Consider the following 17,539-nt stretch of genomic DNA (forward strand, 5'->3'; position numbering starts at 1 on the left):
CTTACGTATTGGGAAACTATAAAGCTCATGGTGGCAGATGCTGCAAGTTTTACAGAATTCTCATTTTTGCTTGAAAGCTCAAATTTTGTCATTAGGAACAAATACCGTGTGTTGTTTTCCTTGAAGTGACAGTCTCACTTTGTTCATTCTCAAGAGAATGTCTGCCAAATACACAAGTCAAACTGAGCTCAAGCAGTTGCATAAGTATTATTCCTCAAGACAACCATATTTTGGTATCTAGAAGTGATTAATGTGTGTTTCTCATTTTGTCACAAGACTATTGAAAAGGATGTGTACCCTAGGGTTGGAGTTTAATAAAATAATATTTACGTTTTCATGAAGGACATTTTTAAGTGAAACCGGCAGCCTTTTTTTTTTTTTTTTTTTTAATTTAACTGTGAGGACCTGGTGGTAAAGAATACAATGACTATTAGTATAGTTTGGTGCCACCGTCTTGGTTCAAGCCAAGATGTCAGCAGTTTCACGTGCCATTGTATCATCAAGAGCACCATGAATACGTCTTCCAGATGACCAACACATGATGTTATAAAATAATGTAGTATCAATGTCTGGGTAGTGAAAAAGTCAGAATCATCTTAGTATTATTTTGTAAATAGTTTTGACTTTTCAGATTCCTAGAAAAGTCTCAGGAGCCACCACATGTACCCACCACACTTTGAAAGCTGCTGAGCTTATATAAGTGGTTCTTAATTTTGTTAACACTCTTTGGAGAATTGGATGAAAGGAATGAACATTTTCCCCAGAAAGATATACTTAAACAGCAAATTTTACATGTAATTTTCTGAGGATTATAAACATGCAGAAGCACTAGAGCTGTGGTTCTTAAATTCTGCGTCAGAATCACCTGAAGGGCTTGTTGAAACAGGTTTGCTAGACCACACTCCCAAAATTTCTCATTGAGTTGGTCTGGAGTAGAGTCTGAGAATTTGCATTTTTAGCAAGTCTTATGTAATGCTGATGTTGATGTTCACTTTGTGAGTAGTGGTTCTTAACCCTAGACCAATTAAGTCAAATCTCAGGAGTAGGAGCAAGGCTTTGCTTTTTAAAAAATCCCCTATGGTGATTCTTACGTGCAGACAGAGTTGAGAATCACTGAGGACACATGTAACGCAGAGTAAGGCTCTCAAATCTAGTGAGATTAAGAACATCTAATATTTGTAAAACCTTTTATGTTTTAGGAAGTATTTTGACAGTTGTGACTCAATGACTACTTATAAGCCTGATAATAAGGTAGTTATTATCTCTGAGAAAAACCTGGCTTGGGATTCAAGAAATTTTAGTTTTATAGTTGTTCTGGGTTTTGAGCCTATGAAGCGAACTAAAAGGGTGATTGCTGAAAGTTTTTGAGCAATGCTATACATATATTCCTAGAGAGTTTTTGTATTATTACTAATTTTGCTTTACTAAAAGGTTCTACTAATTTACATTACTACCATACCCTTGACAACACCAGCTGAAACCCCTGTCTTGTGTCATCTGAATCACTACCCCTATACTACCCATAGATTAGTTTTGTCTGCTTTTGAACTTATTATGAATGATATTAGATAGTATATATTATATTGTGCACGACTCCTCTCTCTTGCATAGTTGTAGTTTGTTCATTTTCATTATTATAAGAAATGCCATGGTGTGAATATACCGCTACTTATCTGTTCTGGTGATGAATATGTTCTTGTGAATATTGCTCCTATGATTATTTTTGTACATGTTTCCAAACATCATTTTTTAGTGTGCATTTCTTTGATTATATCTTGGAGTAACTGATTTTACTTTTTAAAATAATTGATATTTCCTTTTTAGTGAATTATTTTTTTCCCTTATACTTTTTCTTCTACCTTTTGATGTTTTTCTTATCATTGCAAAATTTGCCTGGTTTGTGTTTTTAATTTTATTTACAACCTTTTCAAACTTGTTGACTTTAAATTTTTTCTTTTTGTTTTCTTCCATTTTATGTTTAAAAAGTTATTTCCATTCTGAAATCATGCAAATGTCCACCTCAGTTTTTTTATGGTTTCATTTTCTCACTTTGTACCTTAATCTATTTTGAATTTATTTTGCTATATTCTAAAAAGTAAGGATTTAAAAAGTTTTTTTTTTCCTAATCAGGTAGCAGTTTCCTTGAACCCTTTATTGTGTAGTAAGTACAACCATAAAATAAAAATGAAGATGAAGTCTCTTCATTATTAATACAGCTGAAAGCAGGGGTATTTATTAGGGCACATTTTGCTTCTTTTTCCTTTGACTTCTAGTTAACTATGTGATTAATTCATTGTGCTGTCTTTGACCTTTCTGTTTCCACTTTTTTTTTTTTTTTAAGATTTTATTTATTTATTCGACAGAGATAGAGACAGCCAGCGAGAGAGGGAACACAAGCAGGGGGAGTAGGAGAGGAAGAAGCAGGCTCATAGTGGAGGAGCCCGATGCGGGGCTCGATCCCACAATGCTGGGATCACGCCCTGAGCCGAAGGCAGACGCCCAACCGCTGTGCCACCCAGGCGCCCCTCTGTTTCTACTTTTATAGCAAAAGTATCTTCTATAATAATATACTGAAATAAATGGAAGAAGACTGAAAACTCAGTGGAATTTCAAGAGTCTTCAGCTTTTCTGTCTTCTAAGATTGGTGTATATATAGATATATTTTGCAGTTTTCTGATACTTAAATTTGCATTGCAGAAATTTTGAATTATGCTACTTTGGTAGGAAACAGTCGTACTCTTCCCCCTGACATACAGAATTTAAAGGATTTTTATTTCTGGTACATTGGTTTTGAAGGATGATCCTGCTTCTCCATGATTTTTGTGGTAGAAAATTAGTTGATTCCATGTTGTTGCCTGTTTCAGAATCTTTATTACTGCCTCTGAACCATTGTGAGCTTCTCTTAGGTACTTGAATGTATAAAGCATTTCCCGCCTCTTGAGCTTTGGATATACTGTACCTTGTCCTCCTTGGGATATTTATTCCAATCCTTTTTTCTGGTTAACTACTTATTCTTCAGACCTTAGCTCAGAATATCACTTCATTGGGGAAGCTTTTACTACCCCAGGCTCAGTTAAGTTTGTATGGCTGTGTGCTCTTTGTAACCCACACATTGCAGTTATTTGCCAGAAGGTTAATTTTCAATGTTCCTGAAGACACACACACACACACACACACACACACACACACACATGCACACACACACACACGCACACACACACATCCCTAAATTCATTTTTCATCGTGCTGAAGTATTCTGATGAGAGTACTTTCAACTAATATCTTTCTGTGTTCAGCTTTGAGATTTTACATATCTCAGATTAATTTTACTCTTTCATGTAAATAAAAAGCTAGCTACATATGAAATTAAGCATCAAAATGCTTTTCCTTAAAATTGAGAAGGTTGAGTTTAGTCTGAAGTCAAAAAATTTCTGTTTTCTTGCTGAAGGATTTAGAAATTCCATAGCCTTTAATATTGCCAGATCGCACATAACATGTCTGCCCATTCTGTTTAGTGCTTTATGAACTCTAATTAATCTGAAACTTTACATTTTCCTTTAATTATGAAAAGTGCTGTCATTATTTCTATGTGTGTGTATATCTTCTCTTCCCATCCTCTACCTCTCCTTTCTTCTTCTGTTTATCCCTGTCAGATACTTAGTGGGATAGTTCTTCAGCCTGCTTTTATCGGGAATTTATTTTTTATTTTCATTACTATTCAATCAATTCATTATATATTTTTATTTTTCCACTTACATTTTTCATGACAGTATTTCCAGTTGGTTTTATCTGATTGGTTTTTGTTCTCCTGTCATGCTTTCGGTATTCTCCGTTGTTTTCTCCTGAAGCACTTAATTTGCCAGTTTTAAATGTCTTTTTTTTCTTTTTTTTGTCTATTAATTCTCCTTCTGGTTTATTGTTTTTTTATGGTGCTTGCACTCCTCAGACATGTTATTTTCTGCTGTGAGCTTATATTCCCTTGAAACTTAACAGCTAGTTGGGCCAATATTGCATTATTATGGGAGAATGAGCTTGATGGGGGTCAGGTTTAGGGGTTGTGAAAGCCTGTGTTCTGTTTTGGTCCTCCAGGTGGTTTGGGCTAAATAGGGACATGCCTCAGGGTAGAGAGGCTCTGGGTGGAAATTTTTGCTCAGTTCCACCCCGGTTGCACAGAATTTCTCTGACCCTTATCTTCTCAAAGTGTTGTCACCTTCATTGTAATTGCCTAATTGGGAGTCCACCAGTACTTTTCTTCCCCCCTCAGCCAAGTTCTAATTTTTTTTTTTTAAGATTTTATTTATTTATTCGACAGAGATAGAGACAGCCAGCAAGAGAGGGAACACAAGCAGGGGGAGTGGGAGAGGAAGAAGCAGGCTCATAGTGGAAGAGCCTGATGTGGGGCTCGATCCCATAACGCCGGGATCACGCCCTGAGCTGAAGGCAGACGCTTTAACCGCTGTGCCACCCAGGTGCCCCCAAGTTCTAATAATTTACCTTGATGTTACTCCTTTTTTGTTGGCTAGAACCGGGCTGAAAATACTGCTTTATATTCCACAGTAGCATAGGGGACAATGTGACTGTGTTGGGAGTGAAAGAACACAATTAGGACATTTTCCTCTGGCCTCTTCTCTGTCCAGGATACCTGATCTATCTCTTAAGCTGATGTTTCTTCTCACAGCGGTACCCAAACATTTTCTTTTTCTTCCTCAAGGGATGTTTTGTTGTTGTTTTTGTTATTGTTTTAAGCCAGAATCTGGGATTCATCTCTTCCCTTTTGCTTTTCAGTTCGGTTTGGGGAAGGCACACATTCTTGACTACACTTGCTAATTAAATACGATTTTATCTAAGCATAAATGCTTTTCTTTTTTCTTTTTTTTTTTTTTTAAAGATTTATTTATTTATTTATTTGACAGAGAGAGAGAGACAGCCAGCGAGAGAGGGAACACAAGCAGGGGGAGTGGGAGAGGAAGAAGCAGGCTCCCAGCGGAAGAGCCTGATGTGGGGCTCAATCCCAGAACACTGGGATCACGCCCTGAGCTGAAGGCAGATGCTTAATGACTGAGCTACCCAGGCGCCCCAGCATAAATGCTTTTCTAAATCAGGTTCTACAAAGTGGAATAATTAATTGGTGAGATTCTGCCTTTGACAGATGAAAAACATGCAGCTTCATTGACATTGAAGTCATTCTGTAGTTTGTTTCCTAAATTGTTATTTTAGAAACAACAGGGAATATGCATACTCCCTGTTGCTTAACAGTGACTTCTGATCTAATGAAGTGTAGAATAGTTCTTTATTTAAAAGCTAATATAGTTAGAATTGAAATTAGAAGAGGAAGCAATGATGACTTTGAATATTAAATAGAAAATTCATGTTTCTTTGTCATAGAATATTTATTATAAAGTAACCAGGAATCTGTTACGGGGTGTCTGTGGTTCTGTATATACTGGACTGCATGAATTTAACCTAGTATATAGAACACCCTTGACATTTTTAAAGAATATGTCACAAGACTTTCCCCACTCCCCAGATTAGAGAATACCATTATAGCCTGTAATTTTCTTCAGAAAATGTAGTAAAACTGGAAACTTTAAAAGACTTTAGAAGGTAGGTCTTTATAAGAAAGTGAACAAAATTAGAAAATCATGTAGAGATGGGGCTGCTCTGCTGCCCCCCCCCCATAACTTTGAGGCTGCCTCCTGCACATCAGCCAAGATACAGGTATGATTCAGATTTTTAATTCAGTGAAATTATACATTACTTACTGTGTTTACTATGGACCTTTAGAGGTGCTTAGCAGATACCTGAAACTACCTACCATGTTAAATAGGTAAATGATGAGTCTGTTGACCAGGAAGGAAAAGTTATTTAAAAACGTTATATGTATTGTATAAATGTGTCACAGCTGAATTTGTTTCATTGAAAGTAATTTTATTGTCATTGGTAAGAGTTTTTGTTTTTTTTTTTTTATTTCGATGGAAGTAGATAGATAATGCTTAAGAAAGTAAGTAGGTTCTTCTGTTTTAGAGTCTAAATTTTTCTAATGTTTTTAGAGAGAATAATGAACAGTTCGCATCTTTCATCAAGTACCTTTTTATCCATCCCAGCTTAGCTTTTGTGGTTTCCTTTATATCAGGAAAAACAATGATGTATGTGAGAGTTCATGAGTTATTTCCTAGATAATCTCAAACTTATTTTGCTCTTACTTTGAGTATCTTTTGAGTATAATTAGATCTTTCTATCCTTAAGGAAAAAATTAAAATAAATAAATATGGGAGATGTAATATAAATTTTCTCATTGAGTATATAAGTGTAGGTCAATGGATTTCATAGTTGAAATGATGTACAGTGGTTGTTGCTTTGCTGACAGTCTAATTAGGGTGAAAAATATCTTTAGGCTATGACTTTGCTACCATAAATAAAAACATCACTTTAAAATATCCCAAACACCTTAGGTTTCTTTTCTTTTATTATGTTTCAGAAGTCACAGTTGTTAGTTATAAGATTTCATATTGGTCAGGGTTGTTCCTTTGAAGCTTTAATTTTAGGTAGGCTTAAAATGTTGAACATAAGTGAAACAATTATCTGTCTCTAAACTCGGACTTGGTGAGTAGATGCCAAATGACCTTACATTTGGCGTTGAAATGTTTTTGAATGGCCTTAATTTAAACTCTAACATTAGAATAAGGAAAATAGTTAAGTATACTTGTAAGCGAACCAACATGAAGTTTACCCTTGGTGAGTCAAAGAAACTACATCAGGTGCGTTGTTGCACAAAGAAAACCTTTATTTGCAGCAAATGAGGAGATCACGTGGAATAGCTTCCAAAGTCGTGACTCCCCAAGAAAGGGTGAATGGGTATCTTTTGTTTAGGGTTAGGATGAATGTTCAGATAGGGAAGACTTGTCATATATGTGGAGGTTGGTATAAGGTTAAGCATGGGCCTTAAGGAAACATGCCTACACATACATTGTATGTATGTAAATGAGGCTGAGGTTCTTCCTTGGTGGGAGATTTTAGTATTATAATGAGGTAAAGGTAATTTCTGGTCATTCCAGGGGTCATTCCACAGTCCATCTGCACAGGTGCATGTCAGGCGTTTGGGTGGTCTGGGTAGTCGCCATCATCTGAGCGGTGGTTTTGGGTTTCATTTGTCTGAGTTAAGAGGTAAGCCAGAAAGACGAGCTTAAGAAAAAATGTAAGACAAAGGTTAGTTGGTACAAGCAAGTAGGCAGTAAAGGTCAGGTCTTGGGGTCTAACTGGTGACATATTGAGGTTAGGCTTTGTGTTACGAATTTAGGTTTTCCTCACAATTCCAGCACAGTGATTTCCACATAGTATATTTTAAAACTTCTTAGAATATGTAAAATAATGTAATTGTTTCTCACACACTGTTTAGGGGAAAGCGTGTACTGCAGTTTACAAAACAGGTTCACATTGCTTAGTTTAGGAGTTAGAGAAGAACAGTTCATCTGGGTGAACTTTTTATTGCTACCTGCTTGCCCTGACCCTTCCCCAAATGGCACCTCCATAAACTCAGTTGCTCAGGCTAGAAACCTGGGAGCCAGTCTTTCTTGCCTTTCCTTTTTGACCCGTCGGTACTGCTACTGTCTTACTCCAAACCACCGTCAATTCTTGCCCAAACTATGGTAGATTTTTCTTAGCCTATTTCTCTGATTTTGCTCTTGACCTTCTTCATTCTACTTTTCACATAGCCAACTGATAATCCTTTTAAGACTTGAGTACAATCAAGTAATTTCTCTTATAAAGGGCTTCCCACATACTTAAAATAAAATTCAAACTTCTTACTCATGACTTAGAAGCTGCGACAGATACCGTTGGTTATTTTGTAGAAGGCAGCAGTGTGCCCAGCTATAAAAAAACTGACTTGCCAGACTTTTTGGGGAGCTGGACAGATGACTAGTTTTTGGCTAATGAGGTATAAGTGGGAGTATCTTAGAGAGGCTTCCTTAATAATAAAGACTAAGAGAAATCCTTTTTTCGCTTTGCCCTCTTCTTTCTTGTGTGGGAACCCGAATACCAGGCTTTGAGGTATAGCACTCTTTTTTTTTTTTTTTTAAGATTTTTATTTATTTGACAGAGAGACAGCCAGTGAGAGAGGGAACACAAGCAGGGGGAGTGGGAGAGGAGGAAGCAGGCTCCCAGCAGAGAGGCCTGATGTGGGGCTCGATCCCGTAACGCCGGGATCGTGCCCTGAGTCGAAGGCAGACGCTTAACGACTGTGCCACCCAGGCGCCCCGAGGTGTAGCACTCTTTTGTGACCATGAGGTGCCACACGAGGAGAAGGTAGCTTATGCATGCTAAGCATGCCAGGGTGGAAACATTTTTAAAGAGCTCTTGTTAAACTGCTGTATAAGCCTGAATTGCCTCTGAGTGGACAAGTTTAGTGAGACATGTGAAATCTCTACTTTTTTTTTTTTTTCTTTTTTTGAGGTATCACTAGTTGAGTATTCCATTATTTGTAGCTGGATGTGTTTGTCACTGATAAAGGCCCTACGTAATCTAGCTCTTGCCTGTCTTCTGACCTCATTTTGTCGTAACGATCTCTGGTCACATCAGCTAGCAGACAAATCTTGGCTGACAAACTCCTACTGGGATCCAAACTCCTTATGACTCAGAGGCTCTGTCTGATCTGGTTTTATTGACAGCCCCAATGTACCACTGCCTTCTCTGTCCCGGTATCAACAAAAACCTTAAAATACCCCCAAATCCTTGACAAATATGTACAAGATATTAATGGAGAAAAAACACAAAATAAAAGGTGTGAATTTGAGGGGAGGTATGTATATGATACACATGGATATACATGATAACATGGTATATCATATCCATGGATTAGAAGACTCAGTATTGTAAATTTGTCAACTTTACAGAATTACTTCTAATCAATAGTCTTTAAAAATTTTTTTCTAACACATTTCTTCATGGTACTTAAAGGTAATTCCATTGAACATCAAAAGGCAGTAATAGCCAGGATAATTTTTTAAGAGGAACAAGGGGGATTGATACTGCCCTATTTGGTATTTTAGACTTTTTTTGAAGTTAAACTATTAAACAAACTGATCAACCAAAGAGAAGAGTTGTGGAAAACATAACATTAGATCTGTAACCGATAGCGTATATACAGGAGGATTAAAGATCTAAGTGTGGAAACCGTGGGGGGGGCTCAGTTGATTAAGCGTCTGCCTTTGGCTCAGGTCGTGATCCCAGGGTCCTGGGATAGAGCCTGGACTCCCTGCTCAGCGGGGAGTCTTCTTCTCCCTCTCCCTCTGCCCCTCTCTCTGCTCATGCTCTCTGGCTCTCTCTGGCTCAAATAAATAAATAAAATCTTTTAAAAAAATGTGGAAAGCAGAATTATAAAAGTAATCTAGAAGAAAATGTACGAACAGTGTAGGAATAGGAAGGATTTCATACAGATTATGTAGAAAGCACAGTGTAGGGGAAGATTGACATATTTTATTATGTTAAAGTTTAAAACTTGTCTGAAATCAAACACTGTAAATAGAGTGTAAAGACAAGATAAACAAAATAATGTATTTTTAATAAATGTAACCAATACAAGATTAGTGTTTAGAATATATAAAGATCTACAAAATAATAAGAAAAGACAAAAAATTCGGTCTAGACCATGAACTGAAGGGTGACAAATGAAACTTGAATGATCAGTAAACATATAAACAAATATTTGTATCAGTTAGCATGGGTTCAGCTCCAAAAATTCCAAAATTCAACTAACAGAAACTTAAGCCTAAGGACATTTATTTCCTGCTTGACAAGTCTAGAGGTAGGAAGTTCAAGAATTGGTTGAATACTCTGTGAGCACAGTAGGGTTCTATGCTAGGATTTTCATAATTCTCTTGACCTTCCCATCGTGGTATGAGCAGCTCTGAATGTCATAACTTTATGTGAGAATTTTCTAAAAATAGAGAGGAAGGGAGAGAGGAGAAAAGGTCCTTTTTCTTCTACATATCTTCTATTAGCGGGGAGAAAAGTCTTTCCAGAAGCTTCTAGATTCTCCATTCTGTCTCCTTGCCAGTCACTGCCAAAGAGGAATAGAATCGCCTTTCTGGCTTAGAGTAATCAGGATTCACTCCTTGGACTGGGGAAAGGTTTACCTTCTCTTAGCTAATATATTACATTCCGACCAATTCCTGAGCAATATGAGTTTCTGTGGGTCAGCAAGAAGAGGGGTTAATTGTCACAACTATTAATCTCACTAATAGATATTGAAGACCATGTGATATTGACAATATAATATGAATATAGATAATAACATGGAATATGAAATATATAATATGTAAATATATTAATGTGAAATAGTGTTTAAAAACACACATAGATAAAAAGTATAAAAATACAGGCAAGTATAACAAACATTGAGCTTATGTAGTGGGATCTTCGGGGAAGAAAGGAGAAGACTATGATTAAGAGAGATTTCAACTGTATTCATATATTTAATTTTCTAAAAAAAGAGCAACTGTCTAAGCCCAGAAAATGTAAGTTAAGGAGTGCATTTTCTATTTTTGCCTCTTTGTAAAGATTATAAATATGTGTTCACGTACACAAGATGGGGAAATGGGTGTACTCAAGCATTTTGGTTAAAAATGAAAAATGATACACTGAATTAGAGGACAGTTTGGCAACATATGAAATTTTAAACACATATCCTTTGGCCTAGTCCTTCTACTTTAAGCAATTTATCATAAAGAACTGGATGGATGTATGAAGACATGTATATAAGGATATTTATTTTAATTTTTTTTATAATGGCAAAATCTCCTTTTTATAATGGTGAAACCACCCAACTAAATAACTTATGACATATTCATGTAGTAGAAGGCTAAGTAATTCATAAGAAAATGATGTATACTTTTGAAATTTTTACCTGAAAATATATCTAAGATAGTTGAAAAGTGAAGAGGCAGAGCAAAGACATATGGCAGAGCAAAGACATATACACACATGCAAAAAAAGAAATCTGGTAGTTTAATCATCAAAATGTTCATGTGGTTATCTCTGGGTGATGATGGCATTACAGATGATTTTCCTTTGTGAAAATTTGTTTTTTTGTAAATATTTAAAAATATTTCTGATATTTTTGTAGCTGGAAAAGCCTTTAGATGTTTTCTTTCTGTAAGTTAAAAATATAAAATTAAAAGCTACTTAGTTGCTCTTTGATTTAATTATGACGAAGTAAGCAACATTATGTATATTCATGTAATCAGCAAATATTTTACTGAAGCCATACTGTGTATCAGGCACTATTTTAGATGCTTGAGACACACCGGTTCATGAGATAGCTCCTAACTCAAGAGTACCTCTTTTTATGACACATCTTTGAATGGTGAGATATATAAAAGGCAAGTAGGTAAATGAACGAGGTAATTTCAGGTAGTGATTAAATGCAGAAAGAAAGTAAAACTGCGTGCTATTGAAAATAATGATGGAAATTGACTTTAAATTGAGCGGTCAGTCAGAGTCCTCTGAGTTGCTTATCTTTGGGCTGATAGTTGGATGGCAGGAGGAGTGAGGCATGTGAAGATCCGGGTGCAAGTTCTCAGAGAACAGTTCAAAGTCCCCTAGGCTGAAAGGAGTTTGTCATATTCAGGAAACCGAAAGTGAAAGACAGGGCAAATAAAACTCAATGACATGGGAGAGGTGAGAGGGGTCAGCTCACATAAAGCCTTGCAGGTCCTAAGGAGTTTGTAGCATTATTTTATTGCATGTGTTAATATTAGGGAACCCACTGCAGGATTTTAAGCAGGAAAATGACCTACTCTGATATATGCCTTGAAAAGATCAGTCTGCCTCCTGTGTTAACAGTGAATTGTAAGGCAGCAGATGTGACAGCAGAGAGACCAGTTAGAAGGTTATATGCTGTTCGAAGGCTGTATGCTGAAGTCTAGACGGGAGATCATGGAACTACAAACCGAGATGGTAGCACTGGGTAGTAGACAGAATTGAGATGTGTATTGAGAAGCACAGCTCATGAATATCAGCACTGAGGAAAAGAACCACTTAACAAAATGAGGATAATGGTATCTCCCACAGGGTGTTATCATAAGGAGCTGATGCACGTCAAGTATTTGGCATACTTTTTGACACATACGAGCTTACTAAATGTTAGTTACTTAACCATTATTGTTATTTTAGTGTTGCCAAGAATAGGGCATGTACTTCGAGCAAAAAGAGTTTTTTTGTAAAAGTTGAAGTATACCTCTAGTATAACTCAATAGCACATGTTGTGTGTTGGTAAAGATCAGAGAATTACAGTCTTGCTGGATCAGAGAGAGAAGGTGTCTTGGTTTTCCTTCTGTACTTCATAACACCGAGCCATAAATACATGTATAAGTAGCAACTGTGTATAAGCAGCTACATTAAAAAATTGTGATTTAGCTATTTTTTAAACATGTGCTAGCTTAATGAAATGAGACACTGAAAATCTTGTCTGCAGTATGTGTCTGTAATGCTTTCACTTAGGGACTATTCTCTGAACAGTTAATTAGTGATAAGTTACTTCAAATTCTATGCAGTTCTGAACCTAATTACTATTTTTATTTTGGTTCTTTAGACCCAAATAAGCAATTCAATTATAGGGATAATTATGACTACAAACCTTGTTTGTGAAACAGAGGCCTTGTATAACCATCAGAGATAATGAATTCTCTTTATGTGTGAAAATAATGTTTGAGCGTTTAACATTATAGAATGATGACCAATTCTGATTTTACTCAATGGAACAGGTAAAATTTATGTTGTAAGTAAACTTTACATTTTAAATAACTTTTCTAAATTACTAAGTGCTAAATTTCTAAGTCGTTTAAATAGGGGACTGTTGTGAATAACAAAACCTCTGATTTAATAATATGTTTTATTAACACAAGACCAAGTTAAAAGAGATAATTTCTTCATTGTCTACTGATTTTGACTGTTTACTTCCACCTTCTTTTATAAACATGTATGTGTATACACTTAGATAAATTTTATACAAAACTGTGTTTTTTTATGATAATAGGAAAACAGATAAAGAGAAGAAAAGGAAATTCTTAGTGATTTAATCTTTTTTTCTATCTTAAAACTTAAAAAATAAAATTTACCTTTTTAGCCATTTTTTAGTGTATAATTCAGTGGCATTAAGTATATTCACAATGTTCTATAGCATCCTTTTAGTACAGGATGATATATGAAAAACCATCATTTACTTAACAGAGCCATTATTTTTGGACATCTCGAATTCTTTCCATGGTTTTCTATAAGTAATGCTTTGATAAACATCTTGATACAGAGTCTTTGCTCATATAAAGCTGTATTTTTTTCTAAAATTTGGTACCAGTTCACGCTCAAATTATCAGTGTGTGAGCACAATTCCATTTCCCCACAGTCAGTTTGATACCAAGCATTTTTTGGTTTGTTTTTTATATTTTAGGTCTAAAAGTACTAGTAAAAAGTAAACACACACTTTCCGTTTTGCTTCAAAGTTACAATGGATACTTTTTAAAATGCCAGTTGATAAGTTTTAAAAAGTATCTTATTTTAACTTACTTGCTTATTAGTGAAGAAAGGAAATTCATTCTCAGATATTATCAGTGCATTGATTAGGGAATGTGAGTTTGCCATGCAGACTTTATTCAAATCCGTAAAAGGAAAATCATGAAATCTTCATGAGTAAGGAAAGCAGCTATGGCCCGACGAAGAGTAAGGCTGTGATAGTAGAGTGAAGGACGCTGAAGTTAGAGAAATAAACAGAACCTAACATCTGTGAAAGTTGTGTAGGTATTAAGGAACCAACAGCAAGATGGTGATAGTTATATTAGCATGTATCCTATACTTTTGGTATTTCAGTTAGTAATACACTATTCACCTCTTTTCACCCAAAATTTTCAGCTTTTTTTGAAGGATATTTTCTATGGAAACCCAATTCTGACTTTGTAATATGTATCTGTGGAAACACGTCTTTTGTTCTGGAGACTTTTTCTTAGAGCCTGTTTTCCTGGATTGAATGAATTATAAATGTAGATAGTGTGGAGAACATATCTTGAAATAATTTTTTTTTCTGTTTTCCTCATAGTTCTCAGTTTATATGCATAAAATGAAGGAAGATAGGACCATTTTATGCTTTTAGTTTTGTTTATGATGCCACTTTCTAACTGCATTGCACAGTAAATAATAGCATGGAGGTAGTGGTACTTAGACAGTAAGACCAGATAAAATTTAAAGTAGGAGCGAAAGAATCATTAAGAAAGATATTAGCTTATAAAGATAAAAATACTAATGCTTATAATCTTCTTCTTAATCCATTACAGTGTAACTTGTAATTTCATCACTGTGCTATAATTTAAAATTGTCCATGGCTTTTTTCCCTTCTAAATCCTCATCATGCTGGACTTTGCGTGCTGTTGTTGCTCTTTGACTTCCCTAATGTACTTTCTTGGTAATTTTTACCTTTCTCAGTGTGTGCCTAGTCCTTACACTGATTCAGACCCGTTCTTTCCCCCTGCTTTTTCTGTCTGAAAATTCTGATACTTATCAGTTTTCTAGTTCTGTCTTTCTAAATGCCCCACTTGTTTGTCATATTGTTTCCTCAGACTCACTAAATCCAAGCTTACATTGTTTTGCTTTTAGTTTGGCAATCAGTCCCAAGAGTAGATATTTTGGCATTATTTTTAGTTCTTTTTGTAGTTCTTATAACCAAACTATTACCACATATTTCTGGTATCCATACATTCTTCTCTAGTTTTTCTGGTATAATGTTGTGTTGTAATTTGTTTTAGATTTGGTTGTCAGTAGTATTTAAATAACCTTCATTTCTTAAAATAGATGGATTTTATACATAAAATTTTTTCTTGTGAAGCATGAGGGGGAATGCATGCCTTGGACCGGAGTCTTATTCATCTTGTATTTCTAGCAGAGTTGCCCGGCACATAAAAGGTGTTGAAGAAATGTCTTTTGGAAAAAAAAAAAAGAAAGAAAGAAATGTCTCTTGAATGAACTGCACAAAGACTTAAGGAAGAGCTTTCTTAGTTCTGAGTTCTGTAAGAGGAGAGAATCCATTTGAATGGTAGCCAATTTTTTTTAACCCTTTTTGCTATAGAAGACAGTACTGCAAGCGTTCATATTGGTTAATATTATTAAAGAAGTATTAATGTATCTTTTTACAAAATTGCTTCAGTGTATATTATCCTTCTTTTTAGGGTTTGGAAGGAAGGATGTCGTAGAACACTTACTACAGATGGGTGCTAATGTCCATGCTCGTGATGATGGAGGTCTCATCCCGCTTCATAATGCCTGTTCTTTCGGCCATGCTGAGGTTGTGAGTCTGTTACTGTGTCAAGGAGCTGATCCAAATGCTCGGGATAACTGGAACTATACCCCTCTGCATGAAGCTGCTATTAAAGGGAAAATCGACGTATGTATCGGTAAGTATTATTTGATGATATCTAAGTTGTAAGATCAGTCTGACAGGTATAACATTTTAAATAAAGGTTTACCATTTTTTCTTTTTTTATTGTGGTGGGAATAGTGTTCTCTCAGAATAAGTAAAGAAGGCTTTGTTACTTCTTATTCTTAGAAGCAATTTTTTTCCATCGAAGGGAAGTAGGGAGATGGCAATGTAAAGTTGGTTAAGAACAGGATTCACAACATTAACTCTCCAAATGCAAGTCAAATGCTAACTGATGTGGAACTAAATTTTGATGGATTACTATTACAAATTTAGTTAATTTACAGTCTCTTTGAAAGACTGCAGTTTTCCATCCTAGCATCAAATGAGAGCCATTAGAAAATACAAGTTCTTACTGAATTGGATGACATATTTGGATGCTTTAGGTTGATTCAAGGAGAGTCATCTAGCACGAAGGCAGAATCTTTTACTTTATGTTGCTGAAAGTGAACACCAGCTATTAGCACCGGAAAGCTTTGAGCGAGTGGCTCAAATACAGTAGTACAAAGCTTAATATGTTCAACATGTGCCATAGGCTAGGAAAAAAGCAATTTCAAGTAAAATTGAACTTTTCAGCCATTTTAAATTTTGAGATGATATGAAATTGTATTCAATCAACATTTCTTTCTCTTTCATATTTATCTAAATGTGTGTGTGTGTATAATATATATATTATATACACACAATATTATATACACACACATTAGATTTTGCTTTATTGTATACCTTTCATTCTTAAATCTAAAACAAGCTTCCAGAAGACCAGCATAGTTTCTTCTGAGTGTATCTATTTCTTGACCTTCAAGGTGGTGGGTGTTTATTTAGCCCATGGCAGGTTGATTTACATACTGTTGTCTTCTGGGATGACATCCGTTTCAAGTTTAATCTTTCACGTTTATCTTTATCATAAAACTCAAATATATGTGTCATTTTTAAAGATGTATGGTGGTGTGGTTATTAAGATTTTTCTCTCTCTTTATAGCTATCTATTCTAGCCTCCAGTATATTTTTCATTTTCCCTCAAATTATTGCAATGCCTGACCTACAACTTCTTTATCACATTCTCTGTTATTATCTTTTGTCACTTCCACATCCGTTGACATGAGCCTTTGGATACCCTGGTCCTTTTTGATCTTCCCTTTTCAGTTGATTCTCCCATTTCCTAAGTCTTTCACTAAAATACCACATCCTGGGGGTGCCTGGGTGGCACAGCGGTTAAGCGTCTGCCTTCGGCTCAGGGCGTGATCCCGGCGTTCTGGGATCGAGCCCCACATCAGGCTCCTCCGCTATGAGCCTGCTTCTTCCTCTCCCACTCCCCCTGCTTGTGTTCCCTCTCTCGCTGGCTGTCTCTATCTCTGTCAAATAAATAAAAATAAAATCTTTAAAAAAAAAAAAATACCACATCCTGGACTAAGTCATTACCTAAAACTACCCTGAAAAGCTTGAAAAAATACCCTCTCTTGAACACAAAACCTCTTAAGTTGTGGTAAGTTACCATGTGATAATTATTATTGAACTCGGTATGTATTCTTACCTAATCTAGACTTATAACTTCTCTATCTTCATTCCTTCTTGCTTTACCTTGTCATATATGTTGGATTCTTTTGTTATTAGTTGTAGAATTTTATATGGCTTTCACCTTCTTGAATTGTTATCCTTTCTAGGCTTCAGTGTTCTATTTTCTTACCTGTACCCCTCTGAATTTTTCATTCTGTCAATGCTTTTAATGTGTTATCGAAATTAATATTCTTTCCTTCTCCTCCTAATCCCCCTCCCAAAAGTACATAGTGAAAATGCTCCTTTTATGTAGGTTCTGTTGAAATAGAAGACTAGATATAGTACCTGAATTTTTAAAGAATGGATCCCCATTGTCCCCCAGCCCCACGATCCTCAGTGTACTTTGGCACATATTGCTTTCCTTCTGTTTAACTTCTTGTGTCTTATAAAAGTTGAGGGAAGGGAAAGGGCACCTTCAAACTATAATCAAAATATAATTGAGGATACGGCTGCTATTAAAATAGTTATTATGGGAAACAAGATTGGTTGTAGACCCTTTTGTACATTTAATTAGCTTTCAGGAAC

General features: G+C 35.6%; 1 protein-coding gene and 1 long non-coding RNA gene across 3 annotated transcripts in view; one reads left to right on the forward strand and one right to left on the reverse strand.

The window, feature by feature from the left end:
• Positions 1-17,539, forward strand: part of TNKS (tankyrase) — a 210,998-nt gene that overhangs the window by 17,458 nt on the left and 176,001 nt on the right. For both annotated transcript variants that reach the window (XM_040643270.1, XM_040643271.1), the window contains exon 2: positions 15,210-15,434. In XM_040643270.1, coding sequence (XP_040499204.1) covers positions 15,210-15,434 — 225 coding nt within the window. The remainder of the gene's footprint in view (positions 1-15,209; positions 15,435-17,539) is intronic.
• LOC121105647 overlaps positions 6,764-17,539 on the reverse strand; it is a 156,263-nt gene continuing 145,487 nt past the window's right edge. Inside the window, exons 3-4 of the long non-coding RNA XR_005838251.1 lie at positions 15,243-15,404; positions 6,764-7,182 (exon numbers count right to left, since the gene is read on the reverse strand). This is a non-coding gene — a long non-coding RNA (uncharacterized LOC121105647). The remainder of the gene's footprint in view (positions 7,183-15,242; positions 15,405-17,539) is intronic.

Source organism: Ursus maritimus, unplaced genomic scaffold (genome assembly GCF_017311325.1).
Source record: "Ursus maritimus isolate PB19 unplaced genomic scaffold, ASM1731132v1 scaffold_28, whole genome shotgun sequence".
Taxonomy (NCBI): Eukaryota; Metazoa; Chordata; class Mammalia; order Carnivora; family Ursidae; genus Ursus; species Ursus maritimus.